This window comes from Papilio polytes, unplaced genomic scaffold (genome assembly GCF_000836215.1).
Source record: "Papilio polytes unplaced genomic scaffold, Ppol_1.0 DF823957.1, whole genome shotgun sequence".
In the NCBI taxonomy this organism is placed as follows: Eukaryota; Metazoa; Arthropoda; class Insecta; order Lepidoptera; family Papilionidae; genus Papilio; species Papilio polytes.
This window is the reverse complement of record NW_013525247.1, coordinates 230,009-256,325: the sequence shown is the minus strand read 5'-3', so window position 1 is coordinate 256,325 and position 26,317 is coordinate 230,009. Positions and strand designations below refer to the sequence as shown.

General features: G+C 34.3%; 2 protein-coding genes across 2 annotated transcripts; one reads left to right on the top strand and one right to left on the bottom strand.

Moving 5' to 3' along the window:
• Positions 1 to 4: 4 nt before the first annotated feature.
• On the bottom strand, positions 5 to 16,501 carry LOC106101745 (chondroitin sulfate proteoglycan 4; the record flags this gene model as incomplete). The annotated part of the gene is made up of 22 exons (XM_013281068.1): positions 16,075 to 16,501; positions 15,825 to 15,961; positions 15,566 to 15,712; positions 15,097 to 15,240; positions 14,511 to 14,692; positions 14,225 to 14,432; positions 12,451 to 12,606; positions 12,142 to 12,369; positions 11,573 to 11,863; positions 10,848 to 11,045; positions 9,068 to 9,174; positions 7,954 to 8,089; positions 7,370 to 7,545; positions 6,648 to 6,807; positions 5,176 to 6,381; positions 4,922 to 5,103; positions 4,487 to 4,640; positions 3,752 to 4,243; positions 3,396 to 3,591; positions 2,935 to 3,090; positions 556 to 2,414; positions 5 to 175 (listed from the first exon to the last, which is right to left on the bottom strand). Coding segments are annotated over exons 1-22 (6,741 nt in total), but the record flags the coding sequence as incomplete, so codon positions are not given.
• Positions 16,502 to 16,757: 256 nt separating this feature from the next.
• On the top strand, positions 16,758 to 25,600 carry LOC106101756 (paraplegin). The gene is made up of 15 exons (XM_013281090.1): positions 16,758 to 17,055; positions 17,306 to 17,458; positions 17,736 to 17,876; positions 18,210 to 18,347; positions 18,552 to 18,645; positions 18,784 to 18,917; positions 19,219 to 19,383; positions 19,693 to 19,844; positions 20,312 to 20,543; positions 21,318 to 21,451; positions 22,116 to 22,252; positions 23,204 to 23,406; positions 23,810 to 23,929; positions 24,719 to 24,901; positions 25,259 to 25,600. Exons 1-15 carry the CDS (start codon positions 16,876 to 16,878, stop codon positions 25,472 to 25,474), a joined length of 2,382 nt encoding a protein of 793 aa, XP_013136544.1. The 5' UTR covers positions 16,758 to 16,875; the 3' UTR covers positions 25,475 to 25,600.
• Positions 25,601 to 26,317: the final 717 nt, after the last annotated feature.

Genomic DNA, 26,317 nt, shown 5'->3' with positions numbered 1-26,317 from the left:
GCGCGACCGTCCCCTGCCCCTGCCCCTGCCCGTGAATCTTCACAAGTGCGTTCCTGTCGCGCGACAAGTACCGCCGGCATTTGATAAGACCGGCTATCACTATCACAGCTAACACCACGCCTGATAACGCCATCACTATCATAATGTAATACGACGTTGATTCACCATTGCTCACCTAAAACATACCATACTAATATCATAAATGCGAAAGTTTAGATGGATGGATGAAAATGTTAAAAGTAGGCCTCTACGATTTATTTAGCGCTATTAAAATGCCTTTCAATGTATTAACATTTAGAAAACAAATCTATCTATATAACTTCTTACTAAAATTAAATTTTTATTAAATTAATGCAAAAGTTTAGATGTCATCCATCTATGATAGAGTTTGTAACCTAAACGGCTCAACGTATTTCGATGAAATTTGGCTGGAAGAAGACACAGCCTACTCAGTTTTGTTTTCGTTTTTTACTTTCACACGGTCGGATTTGGGAGCGAAAGTTAATATTCAATATAAAATTCAATTAACAATAGTAAGTATAGTAATTGACTCACCAAAACGCCTTCATGACTCTCAGGATCATTAGGTCCGGGTAAATTTTTCTTCGATTTACTCCCGATTAATATCTTGACATCGCCGGCTGCGGGTTGAAATATCGATGCTGCTAAAAGGAATCGAAAACTATCCTCGAATCCATTCAAATCGGCCATTTTCTTCTTAATTACAAAGTATATGACGCCAGCTTTGACATCTTCATGAGTGAAGTATGCCACTTCCCTTTCTCTAGCACTGGTCTTCTCTCCTGAAGATCTGATGATCTTTTTAATAGTTCCGTATTTGGGTTTCTTTATGATAGTGTACACTGGATCGCTTGCAGTCAGTTTCGCTAGTTCGGTAGCGTCTAAGCTGTTCAAACTTAGCTTAGCTTTCTGACCATCTACCTTTAATTCTCCAAGTATCATCAGAGGCTGAACAATCACCTCTATAGCGAAGGGTAAAGTTGAATTAGTATTGTGCGCATACGCTATTAATTCGAAGCTATCGTTAGCAACCGTCATATCATTCTGCATGTATATGACCACTTTGTCCATTAGATCTTTATGTGAGAAATATGTGACTGGACTCCTCCCGACATAAATCATTCCATGGAGAGGTTGTCGTGTTATGTTGTACCATACTTTAGACTTCTTAGCATTAGTATCGACGTGTATTTGTTCTGTCGTAACTGTTGCCACATTGGAGCCTTGTTGTAAATAAATCGGGTGAAGAGAGGTCGCATTTAGAATCACCGGTATCACATCAATAGTGAACACGGTATACGTCGGCTTGAATTGACCGTCCCATACTCTGAAGTAGAAAGTAGCAGTTTGTAGCATACCGGAGTGTTCGTAAACAACGCGACCGGTGTTTATATCATCCTGAGAGAATTTATTTATAGAATGAGCGTCGTCCATTGATTGGTTTTTCTCTAGCATAACGATTCTGCCTTGAGTTGGTCCGCTAATAATATCATACAATATGCCTGTCGGTTCCGTATCTGCGTCTTCGGTCGACAGATCGTTTTTGGTTATCGTATAATTTTCTCCTTGGACAACTTGTATTTGCGGGGTGTCTGTCAAAAGTCTGAAGGGTTGATCGTTGACGGGTACTATTGTAAAATGTATGGTGACGTTGCAGAGGAGGACATAATCAGGTAGTAGGTATAAAGACATGTCTATTTTGTCCTCTAAAGTATCAGAGCCGTCGTGTTCGTAGTTAACGACCCCAGTCTCCATTTGAACTTGCGTGAGGGAAGATATGGAAGGATTCAGTCTACCGTGCGCTGGCTGTGACCACTGAGCTTCAACTTGAGGCTGTCTCACTCCTGCCTGACTCTCCAAATAACTTATCACATTAGATACATTCACAACGATGGGCACTTTCTCTCCTTCTTGCACTTTTATTTGCGGTATGTTCACGTATTTGGCAAGTCCACCGGAAGACACTGATATGTCTATATTGAATATTTGCTCGGTTATTGATTTCGCGAGCTCAGCTTCTATACTGAACACGAAGGAATCATTGGTGTAAAGATCGGAGAAGGGATGCGTGTGTTCGTAATATACTAAAGTATTGTTGATATCTTCTTGTGTGAATACTTTGATGGATCTGTGATGGTTGTCGCCAGTGAGCATGACAAGTCTACCGAGGTTGGGTGCTCGGATCACTTTGTATGTGATAGTTCTGGTGGGATCGGAGCACTTGGCCATAAGGAAGTAATTATTGAGCGGCTCCCGCATGAGTGGGAACACCTTCAGGTTATGTTTCCGCACAATCTTGAGTGAGACAGACTTGGTTGATATGAGGAATGTGATCTTGGACAGTTCGTGGAGACCATCGGTGACGTTGAATATCATTTTGCCTTTTGTACCATCTGAAAATAGTAAGAGAATGTTTTATTAAATTACTAGCTTTCGCCTGCGACTCCGCCCGCTTGGAATTAAAAGAAAAAAACAAAGCTGAGTTTTTCCAGACTATCGTCTACGCCATATTTCATCGAAATCCGTTGAGCCGTTTAGACTACAAACCGTAACAAACATTCATCTATCCATGTCAACTTTCGCATTTATGATATTAGTATGAAGTATGATTTAAATGTGCTCAGGGGTTTAAAGCTCTTGACTTGTAATTTACAGGTCTTGGGCTCGAATTCCGCCATGTACCAATGTGATTTCCGAGTTTCGAATTTCATATGTATATAACTTAACCGACGTTCTTACGTTAAAATTCAAAGATTTGTGTAAAATAAACCAACACACAGTGAGCCAGTGTTGACTATGGCCTAGTCACCCTTAACTTAGGATAGGCTCCTGGGACATATAATGAGCTGGTGATGATGAACATTACATAAATAAATAAATAACTTTTTAATAGATTAGTATTGAAATACATACTTGTGTGTACGAAGACGACTAATCCCTTGTCGATGTCTGCTTGTGTGAAGCTGTGCCGGGGACTGTCGAGGTCGTGTTTAAGTGCGATGTACCCCGACAGTATATCCACAACACGGATCGTTACGTTCTCTAGCGGTGTATCAATGTCGTTCACATCTGCAACAGAAAATACAATTTAAATAACAAGCCACTCTCAAAGTCGTTAATTAAACATTAAATCTAGACCTGAGGTTTACCATTTTTTACATTATACATATTTGAAGCTCGATTCTGAAAATTTCCAATATTTTAAAGCTATTGACAGAATTATTTAGCCAAATTAAGTGCCAATAATTTACAAACTGTTACAATTTATACGGACATAAAATCACAGGAATAATGGACGTAACTCCTACAGAATTAAGAAATATCATTTAAAGTTAAATTCATTTTAAAAAATAGTAAATAATATTTTTGCTTACATAGTTCATTCCTAGTGAAGGTAAAAGTGCCCCCTTCCCATACACAGAGTCCGGTGTTAGCGGCCACTATCGGAGTCTCGTCGTTCACAGGAGCTATGTTCACATACAAGTAAAACGGCTCGCTTTCCTTGCCCCCTTCGGTCAATGCGACGAAACGAATCACATCCGTCGACTCTTCTGAACCGTCATTTATATACTGAAATAACGAATAGAATATAGTTAACGAATAGAGTTAATAAAATATAGTTATATATAAATATATAGTTAAAAGTGTAAAGAAGTTATCAAATATCAAATAAAGTAAAGGGAATTTCTTAATGATTGATCAAGTATTTTTTAAAAAACATATTTCTCACCTGAATATTACCAGAATTCAATTTCAAAACCGGCAACAGCCCAATATCTTGATCGCCCATAACAATCTTTCCATACTTTGGTTTCTCTATCACTTTATAAGAGACAACTTTCCCTCGATAATATTCTGTTATTGTTTTAAACAGATCTGGTCTTAAACTAACCGCTGCACCTTCTACTACAGTTAAATTTATGGCTTTTGCATAAAAATGTTCAGGTATAATAATTATTGTTAATTCTACTCCTCTGAGCCATACTATTCCGTTAGTTACATCCATTTTGATTCTATCTCTTGTACGATTTACACCAGATTGTACATATGTTAGTCTGTTAACATTTATTATAGATTGATCAAATACTCGAGTATGTACGGGCTCTTCGTTGTAATTCTCTAGTTCAACACCTGGGGTTGATATAATTTCGAGCCAACCGTAATAAGGGCCGGCAGTTACTTGATATATTATATTTGATGGCTCTATTTGAGGATGCATCACCTGTTGATATACATTTTAATTAGTACATTGTTTAAAATAAGTATATACATTTTTTCCGCTGATTACACTATAAAAATTTAACCCAAATAATGCATTCAAAATCCTCGATTCTAACGAATAAGAAGGTATTATGTAAAGTTTACTCAAATTAAAGTATTCCATATTATAGTTTATGGATCAATAATTCAAATTACATTTTTAATTTGCAAAATAACTTATTTATAATATTTGCAGTACAAATACCTCTAGAACTTCCTTAGTTATATTAACACTAGTTGATTCCTCCACAATCAGTGGTTTATTGGTCGTAACTCGTAAAGGTTCCCAATAACTGGATGGGAATATTTTAATAGGATATGTGCCTTCGCCCCAGGTGTCCAAACACATCACTTTAAAACTGCAAAAAAAGAAAAATCTAAATTACTATTTACATCAACAAAAAAAGGAAAAATACTTTAGTACTAGCTTTGGCCCGCGACTCCATCCACGCGGCATTTAGAAAAACAAAAGTAGCAAGCAGAAAACATCCATCCATTCATCTAAACTTTGTCTTATCAAGTCATCAATCTTAACTTATCTAAAATGATAAATATTGATCTATTATGATGTTTTTTTGATAACCAGTAATGCTTTTTTTCAATGCCTTTAATTAACGGAGTAGATAAAAAATACTTATACCGGAAACAATCACTCGGTACATTAGGCTGCGTATGTCTGTAGGCGACTCTGCCGGCTACCACATCTAGCTGCGTGAAGATAGACGCGCCCACACCTTCTCCCACTTCCATAGTACCGTGCTTCGGCTCCTGAGTTACCTCGTATCGTATATCTTCTTCTAGGCAATTCATATTTGTATCCACCTAAATAAATATAAATAAACATCAATATTAACAGACAAAATAATTTGAAAAAAAAAAACTAATATAAATTACCTGCATATCTCTGGCGGTAATAACAACAGCTTTGCCATTTTCAACAATAGATCCGTTAGTAGAATACATTCTTATAAAAGGTGGCGACGCTTGTATCTCCAAGTTACCATTCACATCGAACAAACCATCCGATATCCAGAAAGCCATCTTACCGTACTCCTTGCCTTGATGTTTGAACAATATTAAGTTTTTATTAATATCATCTTGTGAAAATTGAGCGATTTGTTCTGAAGGATTGTCAGCTCGGAATATCCCACCGTTAGGTGGGTCTTTTGTAAATCTTTGCACCGTATAAATGATATCTGACGGTCTCGTGTCTAAATCGGCATCGGTGTAACTTAAATCTCTCGCCGTTATAAGTCTCGCGCCGCCGTGCACTATATGGAAGATATTCTCTTTAACACGGACAGGACTGTTATCATTCTTTAGTATAATATCAATATGGAACACACCGACGTATTGAAAATCTTCAGGTTCAGGACTCAAAGCCATAAAATGGAAAGAATCGTGTCTACTCTCGGAGTCATCGTGCGAATAATACACACGGTCTGAATTAAGTTCTTGTAGAGTAAAATATGTCGTATTATCTCGAATTACTTTAAGATTATCATTGATAACTTCGATTTTGCCGTGTCTAGGTACATGGGTAATATTGAATAGTAAATTTGTTACTGTATCAGTACGGAAGTTGAGATGGCTTGCCGGGATTGTCATTCTGGAACCTTCCATGACTTGTAACCTTTCTAACGTAGTATGTAGTCTGCCTTGAGAGTGTTCGGTTGTAATGTAATTTGGTGTATGTCGAACTGTCATCACTCCAGTGACGTTTTCACATTCATTAGCACCCACGACGAATGAAAACTCATCATGTATATGTGAGTACGCCCGTCTATGTAATCTGTACCATAATTGGTCTGTATCTATATCCTGTTGGGTGAAAGTGCCATACATTTGTAGATGATGTTTGCCCGACGACAGATGTAGGATGCCGTACTTCGGAGGCTTTAGTATAGTATATAAGATCCTATCGGCCGATAGAGAGATAGGTCTCGTTTGAAATCGTAAATGCAACGGCGATATGAACGCTTCCCTCGTGTTATTTAATACCAACTCTTCATTCGTAGATTGGTACAGTTCAAGTTTGATGAAGGTCAATCGAAAATCGTACAGAATATTCGTTCGTATCGCACCCACTGACGCTTTAAACTGTAAAACAAAAATATTTATTGATTTACTTAATTTTTTAGTTTCTTTAAAGTTTCCAGCTACTATATATGAACATCTTATTAAAATTATAAACACGTAAGTTTGGAGGATGAATGAATGTTCGTTTGATTGTAGCTTACACTGCTGAACGAATCTCGATGAAATTCTGTTGTCCGGGGGAACACATACGGTACTTACTTTTGTTTTTATTAAATTCCACGCGGACACTATCGCGGGCGACAGCTAGTTATAAGTAAATAACAAACCTTGAACTCATCATGTGAGGGATTGCCTAATAGATGCATGTAGCGCACTCGAGCAAAGTTGATCATTTCACTTGTAAATGAGTCCACAGTCTGCCAAGTGCCGTCCAACACTCGCAATCTCTCCACTACGCCGAACTGAGGCGGCTTTACTATGTCATAACTGTAAAATTACAAACATGGAATAAATAAACATTATACATTTTTATCTACATGTCTCTTCACCACACATCTATATCTATACTATTATAAAGAGGAAAAATTTGTATTTTGACTTTTATTTCTATATGTAAGGGTTAAACTTAAAAACTAGGTGGATGTTAAAAATTGTTTTGTCATCACAAAGTTATATCATTTTGAAATCGGCCTAGTAGTTTTTGAGTTATTTCAATACATACAAAAATACAAATAATATTCAAAATATTAGCATAGATTACTCTTTATAATTTCTCGCGGATGAAGAAATAGCTTGTCTTTAGCGGACCCAAGGTAAAGATGCCAGTTGAAATAAACTAATTTAAACCGGAACCCATTATGCGATCTCAAAGATAGCTCTGGGTATTTTAATTACAATGTGTGTGAAGGGAGAGATCCAAAAACAGACTTTTTCACTAAAATATAGTACATTTGCTGTTGTGATTATTAGATCAGTTAAATTTGAATGAAATTAAAAATCTTACACTTGATTAACAAGAATGTACAAAATCGCTTATAAATTTACTCACCGAACTTGTGCATTGCTTTCTTCAGCGTTTGTGGTAAATGTGAGATTGTCAGCAGTTATTATTGCATATGAATTATGCACTAGTTGAAGACCAGTGTTGTTTACTAAACGCACTTGTAAAGGCACGATAGATATACGCAAAACACTTGCACCACTGGTTTCTATACCGTCAGATACCTGAAATAAAATTGTTTATTTAGAAATCTGTTAAAGCCAACCTTAACATGGTTCGGAGAACTAATAAATAAACATCATAATATTATAAATGCGAAAATTTAAATGAACATATTGATGATTAGTTTTTAGCATTTATGCTAGTTTTTAAGCATTTAAGCAGTTTACTGCTCAAGGGATTTCGATGAAATTTGGTATAGATGTAGTGGATTGTGTGAAAAACACATGGATCTTGACTGTTGTTTTTTTATTCCACGCGGACGGAGTCGCGTGCAAAAACTAATCTTTTACAAATTCGATTTCTATAAAACAAGTGTAGAGCCTTGGTTTGTCTACAAAAGCACAGTTAGTTTTTTTTTTTAATAAAAACACACAGATATGCATTTGTAGGTAAATATGTCCAAAAGTTACCTGTAACGTCAATCTCAGGGATGTTTTGTTCAACTGCTTATCCCCACTAGAGCCATGCACGTAGGATACAACGCCCGCGTCAATATCGTGCTGTGTGAATGAATCCACGGGCTGACCTGACATTTCTATGTGACCGCTGCAAATTTTAAAGATTGCACTTGTAATTACTGTTTGATTTAAAACACTAGCATATTGCTAAAATTCACACAAATGTTACTAATATCTCTAGAACGGCTCAACAGATCTCGACTAAATTCGATACAGATATATATCATAGTCTAAACATAAGGTACTATATGATTTTCTAATTGCACGAGGAATTCCAGATAAAAGCCAGATAACCTATATATCTTACCATTAACCATTCCAGAGAACATCAACTTAATTGACATATACCAAATATATCAGAGACATAGTATACCTAGCAATATAATAAAATGTATAGGAAACCTCTAAAATAACAGTTTACATTTTTTTTTTTTAATAAACGGTTGAGTTAGGGGACTAGATAGAGATGTATGGACTATACGAAAGGAGACATGAACGGAGGACGACTGAAATGACAGAAGATAGTTATTATCATTATTAACCTGGTGGAAGAAAACTTTGTTGCCCAATTCTACAGGAGGGGGTCCGGGGATATGCTGAAGGGTGTTAAACTAAGTTTATAGGAGAAATGTAGGATTGCAATAAAATAGTGATACAAATAGCAAATCTAAATTCAAAATTTAAACTATTTGTTAAACATTTGGAAAGCCATCTTTTTGATAATAGCCCTTGAACAGAATATTTTATTTATATACAGTATATATAATATTTTATTTATATACAGTATATATAATATTTTATTTATATATGTATGTATTTTATGTAATTCTACACAAAAAAAAACCAGCGCACCCGCGGACAAACCAATTATATGGTTTTTGCGGGGCCATATTTGTGCATATTTTTTAATTTGTGTCATGTAATGTTTTCAATAAATAATAAAAATAATAAATGTAACTGTCAGGTTATACCAATTATTGTACATAATTAATTTAGTCGGATACATCACGCACCTAACGCCCGTTTTTTTTTTCTACACCAAAAATTGTAATTAAATGATTAGTACCTGGTTGGCTCATTCCTGCCGTGCAGTACAGTGTACAGTAAATCCTCAGGTGCAGTGTCAGGATCTTCCGCTTTTAGTAAATCCGATGTTATAACTTTACGTGTACCCTGTACAAATAACAAAACATATAGTACTAGCTGTTCCCTTACGTCTTCATCCGCATGAAATTATAAAAATTTTATCTTATTATTTACATTTGTCAAATCATCAATAGCAAATGTCAAAATGACATGACATGACAAAGCTTGGCAATCTAGCTTTCTTGATGTTGGCAGCAACTTATGGTCTCTTTCCTACATTAGGGTTTTTACCCAAAATGTTTACACCCTAAGTTTAATGTCGTGAAAATATAGAGCCTTAGGCGTGACGTAAGTTTAGGGCTTTTTATTAAAGAAAGAATTATTAAAAAATATGGTGTAATTGCTGACATCTTAGGCAACAAAGAAGTGTATGTTTACGCTTTATTATAGTAGTATAGATAAATGCGAATGTTTTGATGGACGGACGTTGACTAGATATCTCCAGAACGGTTCAACAAATCTTGATTGAAAATTACCATAGATGTAGGATATAGGCCAATAAATGCTAGTATTTTGTAGGTCACACCTAGTTAAAAATACAAGTAATGTTTCTTAAGTTTTAGTACTATAAATTCTAAGTAATCTGACATGCCATGCTAAACTGTATAATTTCTAAAATCTAAAGAATGCATTAATTATTGTAGACTAAAATATACTTGGATTAACCATCATGCATAAAATTGAGTAAAACTGAAAAAATAGTTAAAGTAACAGTGAAAGTATTATAGCATTATTCTAATTATTATTTTTAATAGAAAAAACTCATTTATTCACGAATCATTTTTAATCATTAACTAAACTCTAGACTTATTTTAGAATATGGTTTATGATCGGAAATCCGTTGTTTTGACCGTTACGCTATGGGCGCTTATAAAATTTAGAATAATAACTGTTACGGTGCATCTATTTAACTAGTTCAGAAGACAGATTTCCCTAAATTGTCAAAAATGTTTTGTTTCATTCAAGGTTTATTAAAAATAATTTTGTATGATAAAAATAAACAACTAATACTCACTCAATGTTAATTTGTTAGATGCAGTTATTCAGCAGGTTTGTAGCAAACAAAGCATGCAACTACAATAAGCAACCCAAATAAACAAATCCAATCGCTTTGCCGCACTGAAATAAAAAAAACGATAAATAAAAAAAAAACGGATCAACAAAAAACAGGCAACCTAAAACAATGAGAAAATACGTTTTGTTGAAATCAAAATGATTTCTGTCATGTTTTCGAAATTACAAATGTGTTTATTAATTACATGTGATTTTGAAGTAAGATGTACAAATCAAACAGAATTTTCTAAAAACTAACTGCTAATGCACTATACAAAAAATTACTACTCCAAAAGTAAGGATTTTTAATAATAATTATTACATATCAGTATTATAAAAGCAAATATGCAGTCTGTTTTGATTCGTTTTTAATAAAAGAAGATCAAATTGTAGTAAATTTAATAAGTTACAATTTGATATACATAGTTTAAAAATTAACAAAAAAATATAAATGAAGCAAACTTCAAGTCAAAAAATTGGTACGCTTTTTTTAAGAAAAACTCTGAATAGTGTATTTAATGGTTTTAATTTTGAAAATAGTCGGACCAAATGGCAGCTATTCTTCATCAAATTGCGAACTGATTTTTGAAGTTGGTTAATACATGGTATTAAGGAAATTTGCTTTTATAATTCTCTTATAAACAGACCTGTGTGAGTCGTAACACTTTTCCCGGCGGCAGGTTCAGTACCGGCGCGTCATTAACCGGAGTGACATTAACGTGTAATGCAAACGCGTGCCGACCCTGTAGGTAGTTGGGTAGCGTGAAGCGCGCTTCCGGTACCAGCTCCATGTCCACAACTATCGCGTCCTGATGATTCTCGGAGCCGTCGTGCACATATCGCACCTGGAAACACAATGTTAGTTTACTAACTTTGCGTATAACTCTATCCGCGTATAATTGAAAAATAAACGTAGCCTATATGTTCATATATCTATTCATGTGGGTAGGCTAAAAACTCAAACAAACATCCATCTGAACTTTCTCATTTATAATAATAGTAACATTATAACTGTTTCTAACATAAAATGTTAAATCAATTGTTTGTTTTTCATTATACTCTTCCAATTGCTTTAATAATGGGAGATTTGACCAAAACCATAAAACCTTTCCAACACATGCCTTGATACAAAGATTTTTTTTTTAGAAAATTATAATCTTCAGTCCATTATTTAGCGTTGAACATGTTAAAAAAACATTATTACAGCCTGCCACTTATTTAAGACCACTATCTTACTTATAGTTGAAAGAGAATCGAAAAAAGTAAAATAGGTATTAAAACTACTCTGTAACTAACTACTCTGAGTAAAACCTTAATATTAAACTCTCCTATACACCTAGTCTAGATAAAATCAAAAGGAATATAAACTAACCTTATCCCTGGACAAATCCATGAGTGTAAAGAATTGTTTAGATTTCCCTTCAGCATCGATGTAATTCGCATACTGTGGTAGATTTCTCTGTAGTGATAGATCAACTGCGATTCGTCCATGCATCGGAGATTGAGCAACGTGCAGCACAACACCGGATGGGCGTACTCCATACTTATGATGGTCAAGTACCACATCTATATTCTGTGTTGTTATAACCGCCACCCCACCCTCTTGTACTGTCAGCGGATACAAGGAAACTAATTCCAGTTCACTACTCGATTTAGAAAACACCTGGAGAGAAAAGTTTACATTACACTTCATTTACTGGGTCCTTATTTGCTTGTATTGTGATATATATTTATAGAAAAAATTATAAAAATAGGTCGTAAATAGGATATTTTTTTTTGTTAAATATTGCTTGTTTATGCTATATTAGCAATTTATAGCTATTCCACTAGCAGGTCTTAGTCCATTTGATATCTCAAATGAGAGAAAATATAATTTGTTTTGGTTCGTCAACAATAAGAAAACTCTATAGCCCCATGTGCCAACTTTATTTTAAAGCGCACCTTATACTTTTCAGCGTAATCCGGGTTTATACAAAGTTCAGAGTCACATTTGCATGTAAAATGGTCAAGGCCGTGCTGTTCGCAGACAGCGTTGGGCAGACATGGGGGGTTGGCTGGGTTTGCGTGGCATGGGTACCACCATACACATTTAGGGCTAACACCATAAGTCACCACTGCATTCGGTAGTCCATACAATTTATCATCCACTTCTATCGGCTTGATGCAACCCTGTAAATTTTATATAAAAATACATTAAAGTAGCCGATACATTGACAATATATGAAATAGATTAAACTACTGTGACCTTACCATTATACTTGAATCGGCAGCCTTGATGCCTTTAGCAAAAGCGCGCTGTCGTTTCTCACTCTCTATCCCTCCCAGATAGAAAGAGTCGGATAGATCCAGATACCGCATACCCCCACTCTCTATGCGAGTACTCATCGCTATATTGTCCACTGATAGCTAAACAAAATGAAGAAACAACTCTATTGTAAAAAGAATGCATATAAAAGTAGTTGTTCGCGACGATCTTCGCACACGTTTCATTAAAAAGGTTCACAAATTGTTTCTGAGAATGCAACAAAAATTACTATTATGATAGACAGTTTATTTTCCTTTTTAGGATAAAAAAAGGAACAATATTTCGCGTTAATACATCTTATTTTCGCACCAAAATGACAAGTAAATAATTTTTAAGTCATTGAGAACTTTACGTTTTTTAGTTTTTATTTGACCTACTTTGAAGAGCGACTTAGTATTTTATCAGATGAGATAATATCTTCTATACTATTAACATAGCTATTAGAATACTTAAATCTCGTCGTGCCTAAATTTTGAATGACTATTTTAGTATAGTTCTAATGTAACATAAACCAAACTATATGACCTATAATCTAGATTTCCTCAACTTAAGGTCATCTGGATTAAAAAAAATTATGCATCAGATTTAGTACACTTAATTATACTAAAATTTATTTATCAAGGATATATGGTTTACGTTACAGTTGTTATGTAAATACATGTAAAAAATTTGGATTACATATTATCGTTATGCATATCATTATAATATTATTAAAATTCAAATTCCAATTAAATAGAAGTTTAAATCCAATAGCTCTTCTTTCTATTTATACAATACCTACTTGATATATTTTTTGAAATGAAAATAGTTTATTATAAACTAGCGACCAAGCGAAATCTCTAATGAGCCTTCATTTTTAAAACTAGGTTAACAGCTAACGCAACGACAAGCAATGTTTAAGTAAAGATTGCATCTGCATTGCAATTATTCCTACTTAGCATTAAATTCTAGGATAATTTTACTCGCAAAGCTATCTTTAAAGATTGAATAACTGCTGTACACTGCCGCTCTTACGGCTGGATTCTGAAACGAATTTTAAACACTTCGCTTTGTACGCGCCGCTTACAAACTGTTCGATGTCAAATTTTTAACATAATTTGGAGTTTCATTGTGGCCTTATCATTTAATACGCTTTTACATATTTCAATGTTATTTCAATATTTGGCTGTTAGAATCGTAAACTGGGAAAAATTGTCGAGAAAATAAATCTTCCGTCATAAAAACTTGCACACTAACTGTCTGTCACACTCTGCACTGTTTTAACTCATTCCTTACCACAGAGTATGGTATGAATATGAAAATCGCTAAGCGTTTTCTTTGCGGTAAACATGTTAAAATAGCATAATAATCGATAGAGGAACAAAATCATTTTGTTGTCTTAATGTTTATATATCTATAATCTCGTAATTAAGGGTAAAAGCGCAAAGCAATGTAATCACAACAAAAACAAAAAAGCCAAATGTGACTAAAACTTTCTACAGGGCACTTAAATCTTTACAATACTTGACAGTTCTCATGAACCAAAGCATTTTATTTTAATACAAAAATACACATAATACGATTAAGTACAATAGAAACGTGTGCAAAGGACGACAAATAAAAATGCTAGCAACCCTAACGGCAATAAAATATACATTTTATTTTATAACAGCATTTGCTAAATCCTCTCCTCAGTAAAATACAATGAATAATTGTTATAAAATACGCAGGCGAACTTACCTCTATTAGAGATGGGTTAAAGAGCAAATGTATTTTATGCCACTGGCCATCATTAACTCTGACTGTGTGTATTATCTGTCCCTTAGCCATTTTAACACGAACCACTCCTTCTAAGATCTCAACTGCCAAGAAGTCTGAACCACGCCCTCCACCATAATTATACAGGATTATAGCATTTGGGGTTGTTGTTTTGAACTCTATCTGCCAACTAAAAACAAATTATGTTTTAAATATGACTCTTGATGACACTGAAAAGGAAAAATATTGTTTTATAAACATGGCTTACCGCCCACCAGCTCTTGAATTAATCCTTGGTAAAATTAAATAAGCGCCTTCATCAACGAAACTTATGTCGGAGTTTAGGTCGGCGTCAAACTCCGGAGCACAGTTCCAAGTGACTCCTTCCACATGCACTGAACCACTGCGGCTTCGAGCTTTCTCAATAATTTTAACTCCATTATAGTAAACCTAGAGAAAAATATGAAAACAATAAATGCAAGTAACATGACATTCAACATATGCCTTTGTTCACAGTAGTTACAGTAAATTGCCTTTTACTCTTCCCCTTTTTATAAGAAATAATTAGACTGCTGCAGCCCATGACTTCATCTGCATGGAATTAAAAAATAAGCAAGTACGGTATTCTTCCAGACTATGTTCTACATCTGTGCCAAATTTCATCAAGATCCATTTAGCCATTTTGGATATATGTAACAATCATCCTTCTATTCAAGTCATATGAGATCCTCTAAGGATTGTCATATATGTAAAAGAACAATGCCAGTTAAGGCAACTCTAACTGAACAGAATTAAACAAGCATTTATTACATTAAATACATACATTTTGTGACATTTAAAAGTTCAATACTTACATCTTCTATGCAGCCACGAAAATTTTCCATATGGCCAAGAAACAATTCAGAGAAGTCTCCTTGTCCACCAAGAAATATTCCAAAGTGTATGTTTAGCTCAAAAAACCGTCCAGGAAGTCGTTTCTTCACTGTGCTTTCATCAATCTAAGATAATTATAAAAACTACAATGGATATATGCACAAGAAATTCCAAAGTTTGTGTATACATTATCAAACATTAATTTATGAATAATTAATCTAATAACACATACAAAGCCAGAGCCTTGTATGTAAAGTATATTTGATACTGAAATTGTAGTGGCATTGAAAGTGTTAATGCTATACATCCATAACTTATATGTGAGTAGGCAGATACAGGACAAAGGGCATACTGTCACCAAAAAGTAATAGCTGGACATGGTACAATGTTCAAAGTTTTTATTTCTAAAAGTTTTGAGGATCAGAACTAGAGGTGGTTCATAATACATACCTTCATTGTGAGATTTGCTTCCCGTCTGATGATACTGACATGATGCCACTGGGTATCATTTAAATGAATCCCTTTAGGTGATGACAGTTCACTTTCACCAGCACCAAGGTTTATGTGAAGCTTTAAACGGCCACTCTCCAGACGAATCTACAATTAAACATGAAACAAATAGTTGCTGCATGCTGAACCAAACTGTATGAAAAAAAAGCTTTAACATTTCATTTTTTATAGCTATGAAAATAAAGTTTAAACTACTTACCATACAGTAATCAGTTTTCCCAGCAGCAAGAATAAGTAAAGCATCTGACAAATGGGTGCGGAATTTGAAGCTAATGTCTGTGGCTCCTTTGGCTTCTTGGAGAGGATATGCTATATAACTGGCTCCATAGAAAGATGCTGCATAAAAATTAATTTAACTTTAATACTTAATTTAAAAAATCTACATATTATGTAAACAGCAGGTAATTAATGAAAAATAAAAACATTTCTGTATGTTTCATTGAACTCACCTTTATCATAAGCCAGACTCAAAGAAAACAGTGACACAACAAGAAGTACCTTCATTTTTACTCAATTAAAGTTACAAATAATCGAAATCGGTAGCATAAAACTTAAAGCATTAAAAAAAAAAACTTTATGCTTGAACAAGTGATAGTAAAATGTGTACTCCTCTGTAGTCAAGACTATAGAAAAATGGAGACATGTTTAAATCAACAATCCACAGTGACGCTGAAGGCGTGGCGTTACACGAACTTTGTGTTACAAATCGCAATTACACTTCAATTACACACTAAGTAAATGCATTTTTATGTTAAAATAATGCAATATTTGTTTAATAAACAACTGTATTGCAAACATGAAAACTGTACACATCCCTAAAATAATAATAATAAAATCTAAGTCTAAGCTAGTTTGTTAAAAATAGCTTGATCGATTTGACAGTTGTCATCCTTTGTCAAAATGACATCACACATGCATACCAAAGAGTATGGAAATAAATATACTTCTTGCCATTGAAAGTACGCTTTTATATTTATTTATGCTTGTCTCTTTCTAAATTTGTTATTGATCGGATATTTAATGTTTCACGTAAGATAAATTAAAGATTTCTCCGGGCTAGATTTGAAAAATGCTGATTAACGCTGACGTCACGATCCTCTACTCTATGACCTCTGTCAATGTCAACGTCATTTGTAACCTAAACGTAACCTCAAAATCAAAATATACTTCAAAACAAAATTGTAATTTGTTAATAGATTTTTATGAACAGGAAGACTAGCAACTGAAGTTTTAGTTCTAATAATTCAATCATGCTATCAATGAAGAGATTATCTACCTTTACTGCCACTAAAATACAATTAAACGTGCGTTGCAATTCAAAAAGTGGCTTTTTAGAAAGGCAAATAAACAAACATTGTAGCATTAATCTAACTAAGTTGTGCTCATCTTTATCCACATTACATAATTTAACACACAAATCCAGGCATCCGGTAAGTAAAACATTTTGTTACATCATATTGCACCATGAAATTGTACATGTAGTATTTTTATGTGTATAAGAAAAATACAGGATTTTTCACTTTTAACAGGCCTGTCTATATAAGCAAGGTTTTTTGAAGAATAGTCAAACAAGGGGGGTCATATTTATTATCATAAAATTTTGTTTTGTTGAAATTTTCAGATATCACAAAATTTAAGGACCTTAAATAATTCTATAAAACAATGTTGTTTCCTTTACAGCAATTAGTAAAATTCAATGCGGAATATAAAGCTGCTCTGGCACTGTTCAGGAGATCAAACTTGACACAAATATCAACTCTATTCAGCAATCCATCTCGGGGCATACATACAAGTTCTGCTAAATACAGTCAACCAAATGATGATAAAGATCAGGTAAGATGTACTAAAATAACATTGTTTTTATCAGATAATGTAAAGATACATTTGAAAAGTTAAGATAATTGTATATTCCTTTGGTATCATAAATATGCATGATTATATTTGTCAATTTTACTGTTAGAAATATGAAAGATTAGATGGATGGATGTTAGAATTTGCTTTAGATGTAGAGGATAGTCTGGAAGAACAAGTAGTCTACTCCCTTTGTGTTTTTTTCAATTCCACACAGACAACATTGATGTATTACATATTTAAATATCGTTGTTCTCAGAATAAAAATGATAAGAAGAAACAAGAAGATGCCACTTTGTCTTCATTACTCATGAAAGCTGCTTTTTGGATGATTGCGACAAGCATTTTCATCATAATGAGCACTCTAATGGTGCCTGGTGATACTACTTCTCCAAATGAGGTACATATTCTAAAAGTGTTATGACATTTTAAATGTAATTCACTTCTTTTAACTATTACCTACAGAGCCCCAATAATTTTAGTACTAATAATTTAAAATTTAATGTTTTACTTCACTAATTTAATAGAAAAAAAATAGTCAATGTTCTTTATCAGCTGTTAAATAAAGATGTATTCCGTTGCTGTGTTGAAACATTTTCCTATCTATCTAAATTCATCATCATCACCCCTTGGGGTTGGGATAGTATATACTCCTCTTAAATACATAACAATGAGCTATTATAGCCAAATTGTGGCTAAATTTTAAACAGTTTTGATGAATGTTTCCTTCCAGGTTGTCCGATATGTATCATGGAATGAATTTGTGTACAACATGTTGGCCAAGGGTGAAGTGGAGCAGCTTATTGTTAGACCTGATATAGAAGTAGTTACTATAATTCTTTATGAAGGTGCTATTGTTAAGGGGAGAAGGGTAAGTACAAATGTAATTTGAAGCACTCAGTGTTTGCTACTTAGGGACCTTTATAATATAAGTTTTGTGGATCCACTAACTACTTTCAAATACGGAACTTAAATTATTAAGTGATGCTTATAAAGGGAAGTGTTTAAGATTCTTAATAGTATAGTCTTGTGATACAATTTTTTGCTTATCCATTGCTTCTTATTTCTCTTTCAGGCAACACATCGAGTACACCACATGAATATCGGTGATATCCACAGATTCGAGGAGAAGCTTCGAAATGTTGAAAAGAGCCTAGGTGTTAAAGAAGGTGATGTAATATTTGTCAATCAAAAATAACCCCCATGACACAAGCAATGAATGAACTTTTGAAATACATCTTAATTTAGATGAAGAGAAGACACTAATGTGTAGTCAACTAAATTGGGTAATATGAATATTTTTGTAGGTGTGCGAGTCATATATGATAGAAACGGTGGGCTGGCTAGCAAGGTGATCACGACTCTGCTGATTGCAGCCCTGGTCATCTCTCTGCTCTACTCCAGTAAGAATATGAGGATGAATATAAATCTTGGAGGATTTGTAAGTATTTATTTATAGAAATACCAACTATTGCTCGTGAATTCGTCTGCATTCAAAAAAATAGGTAAAAATAGCCTTTGTTACTTTGTGATAACATAACTTTTAAATTGTGCAAGAATGTTTGAAATCATCCTAGTATAGTTTTTAATGTTTTCTAAAACAAAGATAAATCCAAAAATACAAATCTTTCCTCTTTATAATAGTGTAGCCATCTTTAAAATTCAAGAAAAGCGAAAGATGATGTGATTTAATATGTTTTGATTTCTATTTGTTTTTATACTCTGTAATTATATTGTTTCAGAGCCAGTTAAGTCGAGCCAAATTTACTCTTGTTGATTCAATGAGTGGACAAGGCAAGGGGGTGAAGTTTGATGATGTGGCAGGCCTTAGGGAGGCCAAGATTGAAGTCATGGAGTTTGTGGATTATCTAAAGAGACCCGAACATTACAAGAGCCTCGGAGCCAAGGTTTGATGAATTTTAAAAATGTTGTAAATGCTCATTATATCGAATTTAACTAAGAATACATAAAAACATTGATTTTATAAATATGACGTTCTTACTGTTAAGGAAAACATTATGATGCAACTTGCACATATTGGTTAAGTAATTCAAAAATATATGTGAAGTCAAACCGCAGTCACCCCTAACTTAGAGTATGCTCCGAGATATTCAGTGTGGGGATAGGAGCTGTTGATGATTATTAGTTTGAACATATCGAAAGAGAGTCAGGGAGGGAATTTCCTAATTTCTAAAAGTGTATGTGGTATGTTGCAGGTGCCGAAGGGTGCGCTCTTGCTGGGTCCGCCGGGGTGCGGCAAGACGTTGCTGGCGAAGGCTGTAGCAACTGAAGCGAACGTACCCTTTCTCTCTATGAACGGCTCCGAGTTCATTGAAATGATTGGAGGCCTTGGAGCTGCTAGAGTCAGGTACACCTTATAAATTTACCTTTCCCTGTCGTTTATAATAGTGTTTAATATAAATGTTTTTGCTTATCTGCGGTTTTAACTATAATTTTGTAAATCAAAGTAACATTTACAAAAGACAGACTTGTTTTGCAGGAGATTTTTTTTTTTATTCCATTTCACTTAAATTAATTATTCCATCCACATTTCACTCGACGTTATTACGATGAAGATCATTGCGATGCAACCTGCACATATCTTCAAAAAAAAATCAAAGATATGCGAGAAATCAACCATCCAGCACTGGGCTAGCGTGGTTGACTAAGGACTAGGTCCTAGACCTTAGACCCCTAGACCTATTAGGGTAGACTTCGAGCCCTTTATTGGGGACATATAGTAAACTGGTGATGACGATCATGAAATGAATTGCCAATAGGTGATATGATAGTACAACATTGGTAGGATAGCTTAAAGTGTGAGACTTATTACAGGGATTTGTTCAAAGAGGCTGCGTCGCGTGCACCATGCATCATCTACATAGATGAGATGGATGCTGTTGGTCGCGCGCGGTCCTCGGGCGCCGGGTCGTGGGCACCAGGAGGAGGCGGCGGCGGCGAAAGCGAGCAAACACTCAACCAACTGCTTGTAGAAATGGACGGCATGCGAAGCCGGGACGGCGTCGTCGTACTCGCCTCTACGAACCGAGCTGACGTCCTCGATAAGGTATACTCAGGAAAACTAGCGGTGGTCCAACTTAGTTTTTTCTTTTCTTTCTGTGTGTTTAAAGTAAAATTTAATTCTTCTGTCAATGGAAATATATGTGTAATGTACTATTACATGAATAAAATAAATTATTATTATTAACTATAGTCAAACTATAGTCACTCGAATGTTTGTACATGTATGTTTAGGAAAAATAAGCAATAGTACCCAGCTTTTATTGGTCAGTGGTACAATCAGGGAAACTAGCAGTGTTTCACCTCAAAAGCTACAATCGCTTAAATGTTTGAAACGAGACGCGAAACAAATATTAATACAGCGCGGCTTAAATTGTGTCTATACACAAAATCATTCTATCTATCTAGTAAGTTATTTGTAGGAAGAAGCCAAATTTGTCTCGTTGCAATTAACAAGGCAAATTGTCTAAAGAGGAACTCCGCGGATTTCCGCAACTGTACATGACTAATTTATTTTTATGCTTGTCCCTTAATTTTGTTTACCTAATTAATTATTGGTAAAAGACGGAGTATGTCTCGATGCGAGGAACAAGTCAATTTTACTATGTGAAACACCGCGCATTTCCGCGACTGTACAAAATACCACCGACCATAAAACAAAGAGTTAAATTTCCTTCCCAGTTAGTGAATAGAAAATCGTACAGCAAAATGCTTATCGTAAAAGCACTATCGTCTAGCTTCTAACATTTAAAAGGCATTTAATTCAATAGATTTTTTATTGTAATTCAATTATAATTGGCTTATATGTTTTAATTTGCAGGCTCTGTTAAGACCGGGTCGCTTCGACCGACACATCTTGATCGATCTGCCGACTTTACAAGAGCGGGAAGAAATCTTCGAGCGGCATTGTAAAAGCATCGTGTTAGAAGAACTGCCACCTTATTATCTAAAGCGGTAAGTCTTAGTATATCTTAACTTAACCTGGAATATCGCTAAGGTTAGTTGATTATTAACACAAAAAACTATTTATTGCGGATGGTAGTCATGAATATTAAAAAACCTATAGTAAAACCTAATTTTTGGTTTGTTGTAATAGATACAGTGTTCAATATTTACCCGCACGGTTACTGTACCACGCTGCGGCCATATTAATAAATACTTCATAATTGTTAATTAAAAATTATGTAATGACTACACATTTAGGATCATACACTTATGTTTAATTTTTTTATTTACTTTATTTATTTACACAAGAAAATATATAATGTTTAAAAATAATGTCGCCAAACTGCACAACAGTTTGTTGGTGATAGACATCCATTTCTTATATCTTGTACATTTTTTTATATATTAACATCTATTTTAAATTTGTAAGAAACGCTTTCTTAAATTGTTTTTTGTAATATTTTTAGATTTATTGTCAATGTTTTCATCTATCATAAAATCATACTTATTATTTACTTCATATTTAGTTTACTAGCATTGCCTAGGCAAAATGTTACCAAAAAACAAAAAAGTATCCGAGTTACCAATTTCTGGTATTTAAAAAATAACCGTGGATAAGTGTATGTATTACAAAACGTATACTTAAATGTGAGGTATTGTTTTTGGTATGTAGTTTGGCGTATTTGACACCTGGGTTCAGCGGTGCGGATATCGCTAACGTATGCAACGAGGCAGCATTACGCGCTGCCACCAACAAACAGAATATCGTACGCGCACAGGATTTGCAGCACGCTATTGAAAAAGTCGTAGGTAAGTGTTCCGTGACAAACAACAGCCTTAAATCTATATTTGTAATAAAATTAACATTTTTCAGCGACTTGGTACTAGTAAAATTAATAAAATTTGGATATTTGTTAATTTATATGGGATTTTAACTGGAAGGTAGCTGATATTGCGGGAATGTTATAGGCTACCTTATTCATTTTTAAATTCTGCGCTGACCGAGTCGTAAGCGACAGACGACAAAACCCTGAAAATGCAGGAACATGGCTTTTTAACTTAATTTTGTCATGTTTTAAATTAAAAAAGTATCTCACTATGTTTACGCCGTGGTTTTTTGATTGATTTCACTCGTGGGTACAAATTGGTTATAATAAGCTTCGGAATAAACTGAGTATTAGCAAAATTTGTACCAGAATTTGCTTACACTCAGTTTATTCCTAAGTTTAACTTTATAGCGCCTTTATTTGTAAGGCTGTAAATGTTTTAGCGTAACGTTATCACTGGGACAGAATAGTAAAGTTGTACAATTGTGTGAACTAGCATTCGTGTGTGAGTCCAAGGGTAAAATAGACGACGTTTCGGTAGCACTATTTATTCCGGACTGGTACTATACAGATGACTCGCGGTGCAATAATTAGACGTATTTATATGAGCTAAAACTATATTTAATTTTTTACAACTGTGAAATTTTCAATTGCAAATGCATAAATGACAATCATGGCAACCTTGCTGTCTTGATGTTGGCAACTTGTAGTTTATGGTCATAAAAGTTTTTTCCAATTTATTTACCCCCTAAGTTTAATAGCGTGAAATAATATTGCTTAAAACGCGTTGAAAGGTTTTTTTTTTATTAAAGAAAGTATTATTCAAAAACAATAATTACTGACATCCTATGTCACAAAGTAGTGTGTGTTTACGCTTTTTTTTTATATTAGATTAGCGTTTTATATATGTATATAAACATGTGAGTGTAAACAGGTGGTACAGAGAAGCGAAGTCACGCGCTGTCGCCAGTGGAGAAGCGAGTGGTAGCGTACCACGAGGCGGGGCATGCTCTCACAGGCTGGTTGCTGGAGCACACGGAGGCACTCCTCAAAGTCACCATCGTGCCTCGTACCAACCTCGCACTCGGCTTCGCGCAGTACACGGGATCAGACCAGAAACTGTACTCCAAACAAGAGGTATGCCTTTCACCTGGATTGTACATTTCGTTGTACAATACATATATATCAAAAGAGATCTACTAGTAAAATCTTATAATTCAAAGAATGCTGTCAAACATGACAAGTCGCTTTTGAGTTAACTACACGGAACTAAGGGCCAGTCCCACCACTGGCTGGTAGAGGCTCAGAGAATTTAAAAATGACGTCACTGTCAAATGAAATCCGACATTTTCATCACATATTTTACACGTTCGATTGTTATCAGACAATTTATAATTTGGTGGGACAGGCCCTAGGGATTCTAGGAACCTTAATTTGAATAATACATATATTTATCAGTTTTCGCCTCCCCCCTTACTACTCGTACATCCATGAAAGTTATAAAAACAAAGTGTTTTAATGATTTCTAAACTATTTGCAGTTATTCGACCGCATGTGTATGGCGCTGGGCGGGAGAGCTGCGGAGGCGATAACATTCAACTCTGTTACGAGCGGCGCGCAAAATGACCTGGAAAAAGTTACCAAGATCGCCTACGCTCAGGTATATTATCACATTTATTTCATTTATGTATATTGCCAACAAAACACGTTAACATATCTACACTTCTATACTAATACTATTAAGAGAAAAGATTTGTATTTTCGTATGTATTGAAATAACTCAAAAACTAATCGGCTGATTTTAAAAATTCTTTCACCGTCAGAAAGGTAATTTATCTGTGAGTAACATAGGCTATATTTTATTATTACTTATGTGTAGGAACTATTAATAAACAGCGTGTTTCTAGATGCCGGCGTTAAATAATCACTAAACTTTAACTTTTCTCGGATTACGCTGCCTAAACCGTTCGAGGTATATAAAAATGTTGTATAAAAGAAAGGTAGATCTCAAAAAGTTCTACAGAAAAGTCCATGATAGCATATATCTAACTTTAACGGTTTTCATACAAATAACCACTTTTTTTGTTTACAAAATGAATTATAACCCGCAATCTAATGGTTAAATCTTACTTAATTACAAATATAAACAGTGTTTTTTTTAGCAAACACAACATTCATAGAAAAAAATTTAAATTTCCAATAAATAGAATTAAAAAAAAACTGTCCCATCCAGTATTGACCGTGGATCTTATTGTTATTTATTAAACACTAGCCTTCACCCGCGACTCTGTCCGCGTGGTATTCAAAAAACAAAAGCCTATGTGTTCTTCAAGACTGTCCTCTATATTTATGACAAAATCGAGTTCCGTTCAGCAGTTTAGCCTACAAAGTCTAACAAACATCTATCTATCAACACTTTCGCATTTATAATATTAGTGTTTGTATATAGGTGAGGATCTATGGCATGTCACCGGAGGTCGGTCTGGTGTCGTTCCCCGACAAAGAAACCGGCAAGAGTCCGTTCAGCAACAAACTGAAGAACCTCATCGATCTTGAAGCACGAAAGTTGATAGCAAACGCTTATTATCGCACTGAAGGTATCCTCAGGGAAAATCAAGACAAACTTATCGCTGTGAGTATCATTTTAAACCGCAAGTATAAATAACACATGGAAAGGAAAGCAAATTTAATTTAAAGAATAATTAAGAAATATCTATTTCATAATATTAAATATTTTTTGATTTACATACTATTTGATATTTTATCTAAAACTACATTAATTTTCAACATTTGTTGATCTTAAGATATTTTTTTAGAATATCCTACATTAAAACTTTTTACAGTGTATAGTTTTATAAGACACTGATAACCACAGAATTACAATGTACCTTGTAATAAAAATAAATAGCCCGTAACATTATTGCTTGCTCGCTTGTAAGCACATAATATTTATATTTTAAAGTATAGTTTAAATAAATTATTATTGCAGCTCGCTGAAGAACTTTTAAAAAAGGAAACTTTAAACTTCGAAGATGTGAAGGCAATTCTTGGCCCACCGCCGTTCCCTAGAAAGAAATTCATAGATCCCGTGGAGTTCGAGAACAATCTGAAGAGTTTGGAGCAAGCTGCTACTCCTCAAGAGCCTTCTAACTTAGGCGCGCCATCCGCTAAGTCAGACCAGCCCGGCATCGACCATCTTATATAAATGTTAACTTTTTAGGCCTTTCGTACACTAATCCAGAGATGGCGAACTACTGGCATATGTGCCATAAAATATACGACACAACATTTTAGACACTTCCATTATAAAAAAAAAAATTAAGAAAAAGTATGAAATAGATGTTATATAAAAAGGGAACGCGATGTCATTCCAATGGAATCGAAATGATCAGTCATATTTGATGTATTGAAAAATGCTACTTTGATAATAAAAGTTCGCCACCCCTGGATAAGGCGATGACAATTTTCTTGAATTGCCAATTTTAAACGCTAAGCGACTTGCACAATAAAATATCGCAAAAGTCTAGCTTTGTAATGTACTATCAGTTCTTTCTGTCAGAAAATATGTTAAATTAAAAATGGCCTAAAAGGCAAGTAAATTATTATTTAGTACTTACGGTGTAGGATCACTTGTGAGAGAAGTTACTGCGATTTTTAAGAAAGCAAAGCAAAACTCTATCACTACTTCTGTGCTGACTTATAATTTGCTTCGAAGATTCAGCATTATGTATAATAAAAATATTTTAGTTTTAAAACTGCATTTCTTAGTGTATGAAGGGCTTTATAGTGGATTTCGAACTTACAATTGTATTGTCGCATGTCTCTATTTTGATGTCAATATAATATTATTATTTTTGAATTATATTTGAATAATTTTCACTGCAATTAAAATTAAAACCCTTACCTTCTCCCCCAATCAGAAACGTTATGTGTGCTCTCTTAGTACATAGTATTTGTCCCCATGGTGACCGATTTATATTTTTGCGGCAAATGTTTTTCGTGTAACTAATATAAACAAAATATTTGTTTTTGAAGACCTCTATAGTAC